Source organism: Rhinoraja longicauda, chromosome 23, assembly GCF_053455715.1.
Source record: "Rhinoraja longicauda isolate Sanriku21f chromosome 23, sRhiLon1.1, whole genome shotgun sequence".
Lineage (NCBI taxonomy): Eukaryota > Metazoa > Chordata > Chondrichthyes > Rajiformes > Arhynchobatidae > Rhinoraja > Rhinoraja longicauda.
The window spans coordinates 7,360,193-7,380,348 of record NC_135975.1 but is presented as its reverse complement, the minus strand read 5'-3'; the positions used below and the strand labels follow the sequence as shown (position 1 = coordinate 7,380,348).

Sequence of the window (20,156 nt, the reverse complement as noted above, 5' to 3'; positions counted from 1 at the left end):
ACTGTCTACCCCATCTATCTATTGGTTTTGGTGGGTTTTGAATGACTTACCATTGATGTTCATGATAATTTATTGAGTTTCCCATGCACGAACACTACACTGATGTAAACATGATGTACATAAAATAGGTTTATGTACTTTTTCAATAAAGTATCCTTATCGGCTTTATAATAATGACATACAAAAGCAGCGCATGAGTTATTAGGAACTTGTCATGCCGTCACTGTGATGGGCAGAATTAGCTGCCACAATGATGGACAATAAAATTCATAAAAGAATGGTTGATTTGAGAAATTTATCAGCCGCATTATCATCGAAGTGTCATATAAATTTTGAAGTTGTCTAAATTAAATGAGTATTTGCTGTTGTCAACAGTAATAAGTGGCATTTTTCCCTTCCCATCTCTTCCAAGATCGTGAGCATGCAGGCCTTCATCTGTGTGATTAATTTGCTTTTTGATTGTTTCAGTATCTGCACTGTTAGGACTTTCATTTTCTGCTCTGTCTTTTGGTGATTGAGTAAACACACAAACCAGTTTTGTATTCAGGTCACTGATTGACGCCGGATTAGTGGCAGCTCTGTGTGCTCTTTCTGAAGAAAGATTATTACAAACATCTCCTGTCAGATGACATTTTAATAATTTAATGCAGACTGCAGTGAAGGAATCTTTCTTTCCTTCCCCTTCTATTCATTCCTTCGCAATGGGATAGATCAAATGAGGTAAGAAAAGGAGCAGGAAGGAGGGGAGATGTAGGGGGAGCCAGAATCATAAAGTACCAACCAAAATCTTTAATACAGACAGGAAAACCAGATTCCTGTATGATAGGAGTTAACAGAACACTCAGTATGCAGAGGTTTGGAGTGGTACCGAGATCCTAAAGTCCATGAATTGGATGCACAGAGAAGCCCTATGTAATTGGCAGAAGAAGCAACTCGTCTTACAAACCATTAACTCTGTCAGGCAGCTCCTGCCCCATCTGCAAAGGAGCCTGCAGTTCCCACATAGACTCATTAACCGCTCAAAGCCATAGCTAAAGCAAGTCGTCCTTGATTCTGAGAAACTGCCAAAGAATAATATTATTATTAATAGTGGGTCACCTGGTGGAGATAATTTAACACCATTTTTCATGTTCTTTCCAATTCGGTTTATGTCCCTTTTAGTTGTACCCACAATTGATTATACCGTTTTGGAGTAACAATAAAGGAAGTTTGCATTCCATTTAATTTGATGTAGGGAGGTATTCGAGTGACACTAGAATTGCTCTTATCATGGTAGATAACTTTTTTTAATTTCACTGATTTAGAAACATAGAAACATAGAAAATAGGTGCAGGAGTATGCCATTCGGTCCTTCGAGCCTGCACCGCCATTCAATATGATCATGGCTGATCATCCAGCTCAGTATCCTGTACCTGCCTTCTCTCCATACCCCCTGATCCCTTTAGCCACAAGGGCCACATCTAACTCCCTCTTAAATATAGCCAATGAACTGGCCTCAACTACCTTCTGTGGCAGAGAATTCCACAGACTCACCCCTCTCTGTGTGAAGATTTCGGTGAAGAACTTTGTTCTTTTTTGTCCTTTGAACAGCATGTTAAAGATACCAAAACCATTTTCTGTGAGAAGCACACAAGGTCAAAAGACAATAACACCTATAACTCACCAAAGCCACACAAAGGTTCTTGAACAGGAACTTGATCAAACAGAGTTTAGGATCCCAGGAGCTGGAGACCAAAGGTGGAATGATATAGTTTTTGTGAAGCCCAAGATTAGAATGGAAGTAATATAGATGAGGTGGAATTTACAAATGTGGATGAGGGGAAAATATGGAGGAGTTTGAAAAGATGTTTGAGAATTTTAAAACCGTGAATTATTACATATATCAGCAAACAGCTGAATAACAGGTGAAATCTGTGATGCAAGCAAGGACATGCGGTGGAGATTTGAATAACCTCAAGAGGGGCACAGTTTATAAGAGATGTGTGGGGCATGTTTCTATACACAGAGGGCGGTGCGTGCCTGGAACCACTACCAAGAGTGGTGGTTGAACCAGATACATTAGTGGCATTTAAAAGACTTTTGGATAGGCATATGGATTTACAGGGAATGGAGAGATATGGGCTATGTGCAGGTTGATAAGTGATTATCTTGGCATCATGTTTGGCACGGACATTGTGGACCAAAGGGCTTGTTCTTGTGCTGTACTGTTCTACGTTCAATGTTTACACGAAGGAAAGCAAGGGAAGTCTGCCAGGAGTACAGTGAAAGAATCAAAACGACAGTTAGTTAAATGTGGAGGAAGGTTTCTATGGCAAATGAATGGTACAGAATTTGAAAATGTAAGTGGTCAGTGCTGGAATGGATTTCGGGTGTGAAACACAAAGAAGGTTGTGTTCAGATAGTTAGAAGGGAGAGGGATGAAGTTGGTAGTTGGTTAACAATTTGTTTTGGTCTTTCCAGTACATCTTTGGGAAAGATTTCTGCACAAATGCAAGACAAAGAGTCTGCCCTTTTAGAGGCAATGGTGGGGAAAATATATTAACAAATATTACTAAAAGCAGATGGTCATGCATAGATAATCAATTAAATACCTAAATTACATATTAAGCTGTATCTTTGTCTCACAGGAGTTCTCTCTCTTGAGGATGACTGCCACAGCATTTATTATAAGGAACACAACAATCACAGCCTCTGGTGCCATAACCACAGGATAACAGACAGTTAAAAACATCCTTACCACTGGGTCCCTTACGTGTCATTTGTGAGATTGTATTAAAACTCTATGAAATTTGCTCTTCTGGTCAATCCAGAGTTTAGATCCAAATTCATCATTGTCACTGCCACAAGGAGCTAACAAGATGGGTAGCATGGTGGCGCAGCAGTAGAGTTGCTGCCTTACAGCACCAGAGTCCTGGGTTTGGTCCTGAACACGGGTGTTGCGTCTCTATGGAGTTTGTACGCTCTCCCCGTGACCGGCATGGGTTTTCTCTGGGATCTCTGGTTTCTTCCCGCACTCCAATGGCGTCCAGGTTTGTAGGTTAATTGGCTTGGTGTAATTGTAAATTGTCGTTGGTGTGTGTAGGATAATGTTAATGTGCGGTGATCGCTGGTTGGCGTGGACTCGGTGGGTCGAAGAGCCTGTTTCCGCCCTGTATCTTTAAACTAAACTAAATCTTCAATCTCAGTGGTATCTGTCCAAACATTAGGTAGACACAAAATGCTGGAGTAACTTAGCAGGTCAGGCAACATCTCTGGAGAAAAGGAATAGGTGGCATTTTGGGTCGTAACCCTTATTCCGACCCGAGACGTCTTCTTTCAGTCTGAAGAGGGGTTCTGTCCTGAGGCGTCACCTCTTCTGTCCAAACCTCATTTCCCAGTGATCACCATAGATTTAATCCACGTCATGTTTGCTGGTCAGTTAAATTTCTCACTGTATTATTTATCAGATCCCTGAATTATCCTCTCATATAAACATCATCAGCTATCCATAACATGTCACTCATGTATCATTGACAACCATTGTTGTTCTACAGGAACAAGCAAAAAAGATGCAAAAGCTAGAAATCTGAAAACATAAAATGCTGGAAAGACAGCAGGTTGGGCAGCATCTGAGGAGAGAGAAACAGAGTTAATGTATCAGCGCAGAGGCCCTTTGACAGAACATGGAAGGAGAGAAAATGTAAACACTGCAGATACTGGAATCTTGGGTATTTTCAGGTGGTCAGGCAGCATCTCTGGAGGACACGGCAAAGCAACATTTTGAATCGGGGCCCTTATTCAAACTGCTTTGTCTGAAAGAGGATCCTGAGGTCCTCCAGAGGTGCTGCCTGACCTGCTAAGTTGCACTAGCAATTTGTATTCTAGTAGAGAAAATCTGTTAGTTTTCTGCAGGAGAAAAAAGAGTGGGGTGGCTAGAGCAAAGCGAATATCTATGATAGGGTGAAACCAAATGAGTTCATGTGGCAGTTAAAATAAATTATGCTCCTTTATCTGTATTAATCACAGGGCTGTCGGACATGCCCAGCTGGCCTGGCTACACTAAAGAAAGAAGAAAAATAAGCCAGGTCGAAATTACAGGAGGGTGACTAGAAATCTGAACATTTGATACAGACAGAACGAAAGTTGTCAAATTTGGTATTAAGCCTGGCTAACTGCAACTTGCCCAGATGGAAGAGAAGATGTTGTTCCTCAAGCTTGTGTTGGATCTCATAGTTACCTTAGAGGAGGCCTTGGATAGGTAGAGGGGATGTGAAGGAGATTAAAAGTGACAGGTGACGGGACTCGAGGTTGCCCTTGTAGACTGAACTTAGGTGTTCCTTCAATGTGATCACGCAATTTGTGTTTCATTTCGCCAACATAGACACCGCACTGTGACCACCGGTTGCAGTACACTGAAAGAAATGCAAGTAAATCACCACTTTGGCTGGAAAGACGTGGCTCTATACTTGTTTTCACTCCCTCAAAGCACTGAATTTAAAATATAATTTATTATTTGAACCTTTCTGTAACTATCCATCCACTGCTGTACCCGCTAGTTCTCTGACTCTGCTAATTCATCATTCCAGAAGACCCTCTCTTTGTACAGCTATTGATGCTGGACCCATCACACACTTGAGCTTTATTCCCTGACACCACAACTCTGGACTCAATTTCTTTCCGCCTCTAAAAGCCTTTAAAAAAAAATATATATAACCACATTTTCTATTGCCTCCCTTTTTCTCTTCCACATTGATGCATCATTTCCTTTATCACCTCTGCAAACTGCCTTGGTTATTTTCTACATTGCAGACTGCAAGTTGTGCACATTCTTCTCCCAGCTGAAACTGCAAGATCATTTTTTTTTTCATTTTAAAAGAAAATCAAATGGTTTGTGTCAGCATGGAGCTAAATTGTGACTGCTGCACTTTGTTTCCCTTGTGAATCTGCAATATCAGTGGATCACCAAAATCTCCAGAAATGAATATAATTGATAAATGACTTGGTATCTTGAAAGGGCCTCTGGAGCAGTTGGTAATTCCTCACAAAAAGTGTCAGAAGCAGTTTGGGGTTTATTTTAAGTAACATTTTGAAATGTGAAACAGTGCAATTGTCTTGTTGAAAGGCTGTGGCACGCTACATGTTTGAAGACGGGAATACAGAATCATTGAGGTGTTGACATTGCTTCTAATGGTGCTCTTTATTTCAACTAGTTTAGTTTAATTCTAGTATTTAATCTATCAGCTGAGGCAATCCTACACAACAGATCAGTTTCCCACCCTCTTAGGATCACCGCAGTCATCTTACAAGAGCTGCACAATGGATTGGCATCTTCTCCATTGCACCTACATTAGGTTAGCTGGTTATTTACCCCTAGTGCAGGCAGCCATTTGATGGATAAAACCATATTATTTATGTTACTCAATTCATAATTGTTGTACATTGCCTTTTAATAATCTAGTTTAATGCACTTGAGCAAAGCGTACTAGATTTTAGATGATTGGAAAAAGAACCAGGGATTCAAGGTATCATTGAATTATATTCAGAAAGATATTTTTGCACAACAAATTATCAAATACCATAAGTGGATATACATTCAATGGGAGACTTTGTAAGGGATAATGTTTTAAGGGGGAGAAGTTTAAGGAAGCTTAATTGTTGAACAAAAGACGCAGCATATGGTAATGTAAGGAATTGCCTTTTGTGCTATGCTGTGTCGTGAATTTATATGAGGAAAGAAGTAGTGGGGGTTGTGGGAAGCTAGAATGAGCAGGAAAATACGATCATATATGTATTGGCCCAATGAATAGAGTGTATGCAGTGTTGCAGCATCAGTCAGAGAATTTGTCGAAGTAAAGTTCCTGTGAAGCATGTTTCTAATTTCACGCTTGTATCTGTCTCACTGGCTAAACCTTGGTTGATGATATCCTCACTTAACTTCAGTTTGCCCCTATTCATTCTTTCTTCCAAGAATACACCTTCATAAATAATTATTTTCTAAACTGTTGTTCATTTGTGATAAATAAGCCACACTGATATGCATAAATAGGAGGAACGACAAACTGAAACCTTTTCATAGATAAAGAATGTGTTCACAATGAAAAATGTAAAAGCCTGAATTCAAATACATTCTGTTGCTTTGTTTTATTAAATAGTGTGCCCAGAGTATGCATCATGATATTTCAAATTCTCTTCGTTCAATTCAGCTTCACTGAATATTCAAATAATATTTCACATGAATAAAACCATACTATTTGTGACATTCAAATCATAAAAAAATATGAAATCTTTTAATAATCTGCATAATTATTTTTAGCTCCGAAGGTTGTAATGACACTGGAGGAAAAATCTGGAATGCACTGAAAAGGATTTCTGCAAAGAGACAACAGTAAGATCTCTGCCAGCCTATACATTTAGATATATTGAAGAGAACTGAGGTCAGGCTCCCACTAACCTGACGTAATTTCTACTTTCTTGATAATTCTCTGCCCCTGAGAATGATGGAGAACAAATATCACTTATATTTAAGGTGGAGATAGATAGTATTTGGAAGATCGAGGGATATGAGGAATTGGTACAGAAGGGAGCTGAGGGCCAAATAAATCTGCATAATCATATTGAACAGTGGGACAGGATTGAGGGGCCTGGTGGCTTATTCTTGCTCTTATTTTCTCGTGCTCATGAATCACTGTCTCCAAAAGGGGAATGTATAGAACTTTTTATATCCATTCCCTTTAAAATAATGTGTAACAAGACATCCAACAGAATTTAATAGCGGTATGCAGCCTGCTTAGAAATTAACAAAGTTGATGGGCTTTTTGTGATCGAGGTCCAAGTGCCGATGGTTTAAAAAGCCCATCTAACATAGCAAAAATATATTTAGGCCTTCCTGAAGAAGAGTCCAGATCCAAAATGTCACCTATCCATGTTCTCCAGAGCTGCTGCCTCAGAAAAGCCACCAGCATCCACAAAGACTCTTCACACCCCTGCAACAGTCTGTTCGAACTCCTTCCATCGGGCAGACGATACAAGGCCTTCTACGCCCGCACCTCCAGACTCAGGAACATCTTCATCCCCAGGGCCATAGCTGCTATGAACCGGTCCTGCTGAGCCGGATGGTCACATCGCACAGTGATCCGGCACAGATCTACTTGCACTTTATTCTGTTTTAAAACTGTTACAATTTGTTTCATTGGGTTGTTTAAATTAATACTGACTAGCTAATTAAATTATTGCATCGTATGGGAGGCGCATTCCCAATCTCGTTGTACACCTGTACAATGACAATAAAGATATATTGTATTGTATTGTATTGTACTCCAGCACTTTGTGTCTTTCTTTGGTAAACCTGCATCTACAGTTCCTTGTTACTGCATTGAGCACATTCTGTCTATTAACGGGTCAGCTGCACTTGTTGTGGTTCGACCATTTGGTGCAATCTATTACATAGTGCAAATATAATAGATTGCACTAATATATTTCAATCCTTACACTGACTAAATTTGGTCTCACTACCTTTCCATATGTCCCTTCTATTTGTGACGCCATTACTTACTGGAGTGCAATTAAAGAAATGAAACCTTATTTTATCACAGAGATATATCACATTGCAGATATGGCAAATTACAATGAAACCAAAATGATGGAAAATGTAGGCAAATGCAGCAACTTTTTAGTTCTCTGAAAACGTTATAGAAATAACCAGATCATTTAGTTTTGTTTATGATGTGTTATCTCTACAAAACAAATGTAGTACCATTTTGATATAACATCTTGGGGAATCTGGAGAATTGCCTTTCATGTTTGAATTTTTTTATAAACCATATCCTGTAGAACATCTTTTTTAAATTCTGTGTACACTGAAAAGATGTTTGCAATGTTATACTGTGAAATTTTATTTCATTTCCAATAAAGCTTGGTTTACTGAAGAAATGAGCATGATGCATGCACTTCTGAAATTATTATTGTTTGTATTGAATTAAGCCCAGTAAGACGGATTTCAAACAGTGTTGCTTTCCTTTTCCAAGTAGATAAATTACACAGGGTCACGTCTGCCTGAGGGACTGTGTCTGGTTCTGTATTTCCGCTTTCTACTACATTAAAAGTGGGTGGTAATAAATGTCTTCAAACATCAGGACTGGTTGTGTAATGAGGAAATGATGCTGGAAGAGAAAAACCAGAAACAAATGATGTATCCTATCTCTGCTGACAAATGATTTTTTGATGTTGGCTTGCAATAAAATTAGAAAAACCTGTCTTTGTATTGAAACTCTGACCGAGCTATTGAACAGCAATCAAAACAGCAAATAAACGACTCAAAATATCGTTCCTAAATAAAAATGAGCCTTTGGGCTGAAACGATCAAAAATTGTTATCGATTCTTACAGCTGTTGTGTTCATCTTTATCGATCTGATAAAGAAAGATAAATCTGAGCCCAAATGAGATTACAGTGCGTCAGACCATAAGGCCAATTATGAACCATTCATCACTGCAAGCAATCACCCATCTCAGTGTGCTCCTGTCTAATCACATCACCATTGATTTTTATCTAATACAGCAGACCTCGTCTATCGCAATAATGTGTATCCCAAGACCTACTGCGGTGATGGCTGGGCTAGACTTTGTCCCTTGGAGGGAACAGGGTTATAGTTCAATGTAATTTTTCTTTACTTACCTTGCTTTACTTTGCCTCACTGCAGAGCGCCCAGTTCTCCAAGCTGACCACTGAAGAATACCAGAAGGCAGTTAGTGAAGTGGAGTCCAAGTTCAAGTAAGATGCATTGTTTGTTTTATAAAGAGCCTTTTCTTAAAAGCGAATGTGATGTTGCCTTTAAGTCTTATGTGTATGCTCCATTTCATCCAGCAATCATCATGATACTTAGGTAACTTCTCTTAATATTTATTATTTTCATCTGAAATGTAGCAGCATGGGAGCATACGCTGCTGCTGAGATTTCCTGTGCCTTCTGTACAATTGTGGGGAAGTAATGAGGTAGAACCTACACAGTGATCTCCTATTTTATTTCCTGCTCCAAGTCATAATTTAGAAAAACAATGCTTAAAATTCTGAGGTTAAACCAGCAAATTCTGGAAATGCCTATCAGATCAGTCAGCATGTCAAAGGAATGATACGAATGGAATCAGAATGAGCGATGTTTCACCACGTGGCCACAACCAAAACACTAACCTTCCTTCCACCTTCCTCTCTGGGTTGACCTATCATATCATATCATATCATATATATACAGCCGGAAACAGGCCTTTTCGGCCCACCAAGTCCGTGCCGCCCAGCGATCCCCGTACATTAACACTATCCTACACCCACTAGGGACAATTTTTTTTACATTTACCCAGCCAATTAACCTACATACCTGTACGTCTTTTGGAGTGTGGGAGGAAACCGAAGATCTCGGAGAAAACCCACGCAGGTCACGGGGAGAACGTACAAACTCCTTACAGTGCAGCACCCGTAGTCAGGATCGAACCTGAGTCTCCGGTGCTGCATTCGCTGTAAAGCAGCAACTCTACCGCTGCGCTATTTCCAGCAATTGTTAATTTCAATTCAAAAATGTACATACACTTTGTTCTTTCACAATCATGGGCTTCTTTCTCAGAAGCCAACATGCTGCTTATTCTAACAAGATTCTGGGTTAATTGGGAATAAAATGCAATGATTCAAATAAAATTAATTAAGAGATTTCCTCCCTTCTTCAACAGCTGAGGTCCCTTTGTCTTCTCGGGTAGCCTTCCTATATTTATGCATTTTGTTTAGTTTAGAGATACAGCGTGGAAACAGGCCTTTTGGCCCACCGTCCACACAGGACGAAATCTACCTCCGCTACATCGAAGACTGCATTGGTGCTACCTCTTGCACCCATGCAGAACTCACTGACTTCATACACTTCACTACCAATTTCCATCCTGCTCTTAAATATACTTGGACGATCTCCGACATCTCCCTACCGTTACTGGACCTCACCATCTCCATCACAGGAGACAGACCAGTGACTGACATCTACTATAAACCCACTGACTCGCACAGCTATTTGGACTACACTTCTTCCCACACTGTCTCCTGCAAAAAGTTTATCCCCTACCCCCAATTCCTCCGTCTACGCCGCACCTGCGCCCGGGATGTGGTGTTTCACACTAGGGCATCAGAGATGTCCTCATTCTTCAGGAAATGGGGCTTCCCCTCTTCCATTATAGATGAGGCTCTCACTAGGACCTCTTCTATATCCCACAGCTCCGCTCTTGCTCCCCCTTCCCCTATTCGTAACGAGGACAGAATCCCCCTCGTTCTCACCTTCCACCCCATCAGCCTGCGTATCCAACAAATCATCCTCCAACATTTGCGTCACCTCCAACGGGACCCCACTACTGGCCACATCTTCCCATCCCCTCCCCTTTCTGCGTTCTGCAGAGACCATTCCCTCCGTAACTCCCTGGTCCACTCGTCCCTTCCTACCCAAACCACCCCATCCCCGGGCACTTTCCCCTGCAACTGCAGGAGATGCAACACCTGTCCCTTTACCTCCCCCCTCAACTCCATCCAAGGACCCAAACAGTCCTTCCAGGTGAGACAGAGGTTCACCTGCACCTCCTCCAACCTCATCTATTGTATCCGCTGCTCTAGATGTCAACTTCTTTACATCAGCGAAACCAAACGCAGGCTCGGCGATCGTTTCGCTCAACACCTTCGCTCAGTCTGCCTTAACCAACCTGATCTCCCGGTGGCTGAGCACTTCAACTCCCCCTCCCACTCCCAGTCTGACCTTTCTGTCATGGGCCTCCTCCAGTGCCATAGTGAGGCCCACCGGAAATTGGAGGAACAGCACCTCATATTTCGCTTGGGCAGCTTGCAGCCCAGCGGTATGAACATTGACTTCTCCAACTTTAGATAGTTCCTGTGTCCCTCTCTTCCCCTCTCCCTTCCCAGTTCTTCCTCTATCTTCCTGTCTCCACCTATATCCTTCCTTTGTCCCGCCCCCCTGACATCAGTCTGAGGAAGGGTCTCGACCCGAAACGACACCCATTCCTTCTCTCCTTAGATGCTGTCTGACCTGCTGAGTTACTCCAGCATTTTGTGAATAAATACCTTCGATTTGTACCAGCATCTGCAGTTATTTTCTTACACTATTCACTCAGGTGTTTATTTCAGCTTCTTTAAAGGTGACAGCAATTCAGATCAGAGAGAAGGAACCACAATGTACCTCTTTATTCCTAATATCTGCTTGAAGGAGAATAAAAAGCACACACGTCACATGTATCTGCAGATGATGTAAATGTAGACACAAGGTACACATGTAAAAGTAGAGTTGGGAGTAATTCAGAATGGTAATTAAATCAAATAATTGTGGACTGATTTATCAGCCAAATTAATGTCGTTAGTGAAAATTGGCACAATCAAAAGATTGCATAATTCTTCGTAGATCTGATGCTTAGATATAATCTGTTAAATCAAAAAGCTGCCTGAGTTTTAAAAGATTATTAATTGGAAGAGGAAGGTCAGACGATAGTGCAGAACTCCGCATCTTTGTGATCAGGGGAGAGAGTGAGTTTGAGTAAGAGTGTTACAGAGCTTTAGTTTAACACACAAGCATGTAGGAGGAAAATAGACGTGCAGAGTGGTGCATTTGGGGATTAGGATGAATAAGAGAAGGGAGAAACCTAGCAGCGGCACGGCCAGAAATAACATTTGTCAAACAGTTGTATTCTTTTTTTCTCCCCTGGAATAAATAATATTGTGCAAGACATTTGGTATTGATGTTGTGCCTCAATGAAAAACAAGAGTTGTTTCTTGTATCCTGAGAGCTGAGGTTAATCATTAAACCGAACCACATTGACAGGATAATGTCAAATAAATCACAACTGGCTAGAATGTGCGTGTTAATTTCTTAGGCAATCGGCCTTGCACAAACCAAGTAGGGGCATTCTTGGCCACATAAAGCATTTCCATTATAAAGGGTCAATTAGCTGTCTGGACTGACTGAGCCGTACTCCTTAATGTGAATCCATTTTACTGAGCATCATTCAGGCTGATGTTTCATGAGGTTACATGTATAGTTATAACTCTTTGAATAGTAAACGAACCATTAGGAATTTTGACGTTTGCTATCCATCAGGATTTCCGCAAGAAATTGTGATTTTTTTCGACAGCAATTTGTGAAGGACGATCATTAGCCAATAGAGCACTGGGTGACTACTCTATAATATAGACAACGTATAGTAGTGAACACTATCAAGTGAATGCTACATTGCAGGGGAACTGGGAAACCAAAAATTTCCAAATGTTGTTTGATTCTCTTTCAAATTTATTGTTTGTTTCTGCAAATATGCCTTGAAATTCAATTTCGAAGGTTAAACATTGCACTTCTGTATCTATTGCATTGGGCCAGGGAACACCAAATACAGCTTTCCATTTCTGCTAAGAGTTTCTTTTGGGGGCAGGAATGCACAGAATAAAAGAGAGACAGACTGGTCTTGCATCGCACACATGTATCTGAGACTAGAAGAGGGTGAAAACCGTATCTTAACTGGACACTGGAAAGCACAGGAAAATATCTTTCAAAAATCTGTTGTTTTTTATCTAGGGAGCTGGTGTGCAATGCTGAGAACTATATTCTGCACTTTGCTTCTTCCCCTTCCCTTGACCTATTGTATTTGAGTTTGACCTGATTGTATTTATGTATAATATTATCTGATCTGATTGGATAGCATGCAAAACAAAGCTTCTCACTGTACCTCAGTACACCTGATGATAATGAATATAAACCTATGCTTGCGGGGGCTGTGCGTGTCGGTCGCCTCGGTAGGGGTCGAGCTGCCTGTCCGTGGGCGTGGGGGGAAGTTTTGTTGCCTTCCATCACAGTGAGGGGGTGTTTGGAGTCACTGTGATGGATGTTTGTGTTGGGGTCGTGTGTCCTGTGTTCTTTTCTTTTTTGTTGTGTTCTGTGACTGCTGGAAATGTAATTTTGTTCGGTATCTGTACCGAATGACAATAAAGTTCTGTATTGTAAGAAAGCTAAGTGCTGGAGGAATCCTGCATGTCAGGCAGCAGCTGCAGATGGAAATAGACAGATGTTGAGATGCTTCTTCCAACCTAAAATGTTGTTTATCTATACCCCTCCACAGATGCCGCCTGAACTGCTGAGTTCCATCGGCATTTTGTTTTTAGTTCAAGATTCCAGTCTTAGCTGTTTATTGTGTATCTTGTCTGCTCTTTTTTTTCCCTTATTGTTTCCTTAGTATTTTTAGCGTTTCCATCAGCACCAGTGATTTCCTTTGTTTTTGATAAATGTACGAAGCTGTCGCTGTTTCCAAAAATAATGGGATGTGGTAGAAGGAGGTAGACACTTGATTTGAAAGAATTTCATGGACAGCTGTAAGGAACAGAACATTTAGCAGGTGGCATTGATCTGAAAGCCAGGAGAAGCCCTTCACATAAATTAAGATCGCAAATTTATAGGCAGTGTGAAAATACTCGTGTATATCTGGATGATAACAGTGTGAGTTTTGATCTGCCAGCTGCTTAGGATTCATGGCCTTGCATTTTTTCCCCTTGTTTTGTCGTCTTCTGAAATGCAAAACGAGAATATCTCTTGATGCATCTTTGGGAATTTTTATCATGTGACTTAATGATGATTCATATGGTTTGTAAAGGAATTACTTTGTAACAAAAGTAGCAGCACAAAAATTTATCTCCACTAATTTAGCATTATTCACCACTTATGCAATAAGCATATTTTTCCTTTGTGATATATTTCTTGGATCTAGCATGCATTCAGCATCTTTCCCTGTGTGGTATATCTCTTGGATCTGGTTGGTAATGTTACACCACAGATACAGAATACTATCTGCATAGTCCATACCAACAATTTAATCTCTATTTATACGCTGTATATAAACCTATCAACTTGAATATATCCAACTCTTTGAGTGATTTTAACTTAACATCGGTTAAAATGGTTTACTTAAATATTCAAATTGCAAATAGCATATGAACTCGTTTGATATTCTGAGCCATTCATGCCTATTAACCACAGAAGACCATTCAATTCCAATTTTAGCAAATTATTTTTCCCTAAATAATGTCACAAGAAATTTGCGGAATGCTTATCAATGAAATGTGCACAGCTCCAACTGCCGGCTTTTTTTCCTCTAATGCAAATCAGATGTTGAAAATCCAAGATAATAATTGAACTCAGCATTCGCTATTATTAATGATTGAAGAAATCTTTTGTTAATAATGTTGAATTTGCTCACTAGTTGCAATTTAATCATTGTTTAATTCATATCATTTCATTGTAGTTTTAAACACGTCTCAAAATAGCTGTGTTTGCAAATGCTTTACATTTGTGGCTTTAGCTAATGGCCATAACCCTTGGCCTACTAGCTGACACTTGTGTTGAGGATGGTCTGCTAGCTGCAATCCATGGTGCAACACGATCCTTCCTTTCACACCTGAGCAACTCAGTGCGGAAGTCAGGAATGCACCTGAGGTCAAATGCGCACGCATCTGGAATCCGCAGCTTGAGGAGTAAATGGTGGCAGACACTCTTGCGACATTTGAGAAATATTTAGATGTGCATTTGACTCACCGAGTAATAGAAGACTACAAACAAGTGCTAGTTAATGGGATTAGTATAGTTAGGTGAATGCACCAAAAGGCCATTTTTTTGTGTTGCTCGATGCTATCAATTTGTTAAGGAGCGATTCATAATTATTGGATAATCATTTGAACCTGTGAAAATATATATTATATTCTAAGATCACTTATTAGGATCTTTTGTTAAAACCCGACGCATATGTAACTAATTGAGTAACTTCAAAATGAGCTGGAATCAATGGGACATCTGAATTAGTTTTTAAAACTGAATCCTTGCACTCTGAAGATCCCCATCTTTCAGCTGAAAGCTTAATGAAGAAAGCCCATCAAATCTATAAGTAGACAAAGTGTGCCTGATCCCAGAATCTGAACCCTGAGAGAGCCGTTATTGCACGCAGACCATTGTGATTTCATTTCCTGCTCTTTATTGCCCTATTTTATGGAGGAATAAAATAGTCAAAGTCCGATGTGTTTCATATGCTGTGAATGATGGAGTGTTAAGGTGTGTTATAATTAGCAGTGTTACCCAAACTGCAGCAGCCTTAAGCAGTAGATAAAACAATAATGGATACCTGGGACTCATTGTAAGACAGTAAATTACATCATAAACTGTGCAAACTAAGTGAGAGATTCTTATAATTAATGTCTGCCCCATGAGATTTCATTATAACTCTAACAACAGTCCCTGGTAACTGTGCATATTTTAATGTAATTTTATTTTTATTTGCATCCAAATTGTTTCTGTAAATTTGTTTCAGCTGCTTTTGTGAGTATTAATCTGGTAGGATAACATATGAAGTGTGGCAGTAGTAAAAGATGAGGTATTAAGTGACTGAGTAATTCACTGAATTAATTATTTGTTCCATTGTTGGCACTGTTTGCACGTTTAAATTGAAGGTCCAAATGGTTTGGTAAAGAATGATTCTGATTATATATTCTGATGGCAAAATGTACCAGAGCATTTTTTTTCTCTGACACTTCCTGCCTGGGTAAAGTCTTAATGGCACATTGATCCTGGTAAGCTGCCATTATCACGTGACTTTGACCCTGAATGCCAAGGAGCTATGAAACTATTTCCTGAGTCAGCCAACTTTCAAACCTCCTGCAAAACAATCAGAGTAGAATTTCTACCTCATTGTTCCTTCCTACCACACCGCTGATTTAAGGTCAGCAAGTTTGCTTTCCGATCTCAGGACCACAATATACATGGCCCATCTTCTTGCCCCTTTAAGCAATTGGCCTTTTGATTAAGCTATTTCTGAGAAGAGGCAGGTACTACCACAACTTTTTAGAAGCATTAGATGGGTACATGGATAGGATAGGTTTGGAGAGATACGGGCCAAACTCAGGCGAGTGGAACTAGTATAGATGGGGTGGCATGGGCTAATTGGGCCGAAGGGCCTGTTTCTGCGCTCTATGACTTTATGACTCTATAATGTGATGCTTGCTTTCAAGTGAAGTCGATTTTATTGTCATATGTACCAGTACTGTGAGAATGTTGCTTGCAACAGCATCGCAGGCACATGGACTCAGACAACACAAAAAAAATGTAAATGATACATAAAGTATACAAATTGTGCATGACAGTAAAAAGTAAAAAAAGACCCAGAAAAAATAAATCCATGGTAGTGCAAGAGGTGGTTGGTAGTGTTCTGTTGCTGAGGTAGGATTGGGGTTATACAAGTCAGTTCAAGAACCTGATAGTTGTAGGAAAGTAACTATTCCTGAGCCCGGTGGTGTGCGACACCAAACTTCTGTACCTCCTGCCCCATGGTGGCAGTGAGACGAGGGCACGGCCTGGATGGTGGGGATCCTTGATGATAGATGCCGCCTTCATGAGGCAGCGCCTGATGTGGATGGGTTTATTGGTGGGGAGGGCTGTGCCCTCTGACTCCATCATTCTCTGCAGCCTCTTGTGTTCCTGAGCATTGAGATTACTGTGCCAGCCCGGATTGCAACCGGTCAGGATACTCTCTCCATTTACGTCATTGACATAAAATGTAGTTTTTCAAGCAACCTAAAATACCAACATTTCCTTAAAGGCAATTTTATTTTACGGCTTGCCCATCTGCTGCTTGCTTTTCTTCTCCTTTGATCGAGCCTTGTGCAGAGCAAGCATGAGCCTTTACTATGGAGGTATCGGGTAGGGCCCTGTTTGTTTGACTTTTGGCTATGTCCACCAGAAGGCAGCGTTGCAAAGCTCCTGGTTGCTGGACTTCAGAGCAGCACCACCTGCGACTTGTAATTCTTCAGACAAAGACGGGTGTGACATCTCACCACCTTCCCTGTACCCTCCATACATTTAGCATTCAATGAAGAGTTCATTACTTTCAGCCAGAACATTGTAAACCAACAAGTTCTGCTTTTCCCTCTCAGGATACAAGTAATATGAAGATATGATATTGGGAATGCAGCAGTAATGCGCAGATTAAATTCCTCGTAGTTAGATTAAAAAAAAACATTAGATTAAGATAGTCACATTTTCTAAATGGAATGAAAGGTTTACACAGAATGTACATTGAAACATGGTAGTGCATAAGGAAAGCAGCCTTGGGTTATGGTTTCAGCTTTTAGTAAATGATTAGATTTAAGGTTCTTGATCTCTTCTTGTGTAATTGGCGAAATGGCTACTAATAGAAAAGAAGGCGGATTTAGAGGTTTTGAAGCACCCTCGAGCTTAGTAACATCCTGGTGATTGCATTTCAGAAGAATCTGTTTTATGCAATTATGTCTCTGATGCTTTTTTTTCACCCATCAAATTAGATGTTGTACCAAGCTTTGTTTTGTCACAGGATTCATCATGGGAATTAATATGATTTGTGTGAGAAGTGTGGAATGTTCAAATGTTGAAGTAATTTAAACAAAGCATTTTTTAACCTATATTTCAAGTATTTTTGCTGGCTCATATCCATCCAACACCACACCCAAACCACAGTAACCAAATCCAACGCAATCCAAAAAGATGAAGAAGTTGTCCCTTGCAGATGCACTATATTTTTCAAAAATAATATTCTGCACCCTCCCTATATTTAAAAAGGTTGGCATGCCATTTCTAATGTGTGGGATGTAGCAGTTAATTCACAGTTATGTCTGGTCCTGTTCCACAGACACGCAATTTCTTGTAAGCATTATTGGCTGACCAGAACGAAGAAGTTTCCACAATTTAATAAAAAAATCTTTGTGCAGCAGGAACATTGCAATCAATCATAGTGCAATGTTTGGTACCAAAGCTGAGCTTTCAGTATCCAACCACCGTGACTTCTCAAAGCTTTCGGGAAGTGTAGTTATCCATGGATCTGAAACACTTCTGCATATTTGTTACACAGAATTTGAGATGAATCTGCATAATCTCCGTATGATTCCATTGTACATGGTTCCCTGAATGTTGGAGGAAAGTGAACGCTTTTTCCAGTATTTTAAAATTCCGATCCCTGCTTTTAATCCTGCCTTTTCTTCAGGCACTCTTCTGCAGAATAGCAGTCAGCCTTATCCACAACATTGTCTGGTATGGAGTATTTTAGTTATGTGGAGAGACTGGAGAGGTTCAGGCTGTTTTCCCTGCATTGCAAGAGGTTTAGAGGAAGTATGCACTATTATGAGGGGTTAAGACAGGGTACATTACAGGAATTGTTCCTCATCATCAGAGATGAATAAAACTAAATGACACAGATTTGGAGTAAGGAATAATGAATTTAGAATGGATCTGAGAGGGACTGTGTGCACCCTGAGATCGGTGAGTACCTGGAATGCAATGACGGAGAGAGAGTGGCAATGACCTGGAATACATTGACAGAGAGAGTAGTGGAAGCAGAGTGGCAAACAGCATTTATATGCTATCAAGACGAGCACTTGAATTGTCTGGGCATTGAAGGTTATGGGACAAGTGTTGGAAGATAGGATTAATATGCATGTGTGCCCACTAGTTGGTGAGGCCATGGTGGGGTTGTGGCCTACGTCCATGATCTATGACTCCGATTCCCAACTCATTCATGCCTTCATTTAAAATGACCCAGGCTTCATGGTGACACAGTAATGGGCGTGTTGCCAAATAACCACAATTCAACTCCAAGATAAAAGAGGGCGAGGCTTGTCGGTCCGATTAAGCACTCAGTTTAATGGATAAAAATGAATAATGCAACTACTTGCTCATCAATTGCTGAGTTTACTTTGAAAATTAAATTTGATCTATCAAAAAATTAACATCAACAAATAAATCAGACGGTGGTGAGCCTGTCAGTCAGTGGCTGCAGATAGAGAAACAAAACAGCTCACAGGAGATGGAGGAGTCTTCAGATGCAAAGCAAAAAAAAAAAAACTGTTGGAGGTACTCAGCAGGATAAGCAGTGTCGGTGGAGGGAAATGGACAAATAATGTATTGGATCGGGACACTACTTCAGGTTGATGAAGGGACCTATGAGGAACCCTCATCAGAATGCTTCCAATTTCACTCTGTTGCAGTAAATTTACAGAATAGAAACTTAACATTGTACCCACCTCTCTGCTTATGCTCCTCAACCCCAGTGTGTAACCATCCACTCCTTTCTTCCTCGTGCTTTTCTAACCTACCTTTCGATGCATCACTGATATTTATTTAAGTATTTGGTAACAAATTCCACTCAGCCACAGGTTGGATAAAATAAATGTATACTAAATTTATTTTTAGATTGTTAACCTGAGTTTCCCTTTTCTAATACTGACAGATCAGATGTGTTTTTCAAAGATTTTGTGATGTGATTTCATATTCCTATATTTTCATTGGGTTTCTTTGCAATGTTATAAGTTTGATCAAAATCTTCAAATCTAGCTGAAGAAAAAATAAATTCAAATTCAGAAAATGAGAACTAAAAGTAATCGGTGTTGATGCAAAAGCAGCATCTGAAAACCACATGTAAATTAACTTATAGTCCCATAAGTTAGAATCAAAATACAAATTGGTGTTTTTATTACTGCACATTTCAAACAATTTATATCTATTTGCAGTCAATGTATTTATCAATGTGATACAATCTAAGAATGAGCATATGGTTAAGTTTGTTATTATTGTCGTGTGTACCAGGGTACTGTGAAAAACTTTGTTTTGCATGCTATCCAAACAGATCAGATACATAAATACAATTAAGTCAACCTTTAAGAATAATGGAAAGAGGAAAATGAAAGATACAGAGTGCAGAGTATGGTTGGAACATAGTAAAATACAGCACACTTGGCCCAGAATGTTTATGCTCAAAATGATGCCAAATTGAACTGATCTCATCTGCTTGTACATGATCCACATCCCCCCATCCCCAGCACTTCATTGTGCCGATCTAAAAGCCTTTAAAACACCACATATCTAGTTCTCAGTATTGTAGCGCATCAGTTCCATAGACTTACTCCAATGTCCAGAATGGGATAGAGCTGAATCAGACAGTACCCTAGCTTATGAAAGGACCATTTGTGAAGCTTGCTAACAGAGGGGAAAAAAGTTGTTCCTGAGTGTGGTGGTGCGCACTTTCAAGCATCTATACCTTCTGCCAAACGGGAACTGGGAGAGGTATGAATGACCGGAGTGGGATGTCTTTAATTTTGTCGG

General features: G+C 40.1%; 1 protein-coding gene across 1 annotated transcript in view; it reads left to right on the top strand.

Moving 5' to 3' along the window:
- Positions 1-20,156, top strand: part of chchd3a (coiled-coil-helix-coiled-coil-helix domain containing 3a) — a 233,628-nt gene that overhangs the window by 183,991 nt on the left and 29,481 nt on the right. Inside the window, exon 6 of the mRNA XM_078420115.1 lies at positions 8,677-8,747. Within this exon, the coding sequence (XP_078276241.1) occupies positions 8,677-8,747 (71 nt within the window). The remainder of the gene's footprint in view (positions 1-8,676; positions 8,748-20,156) is intronic.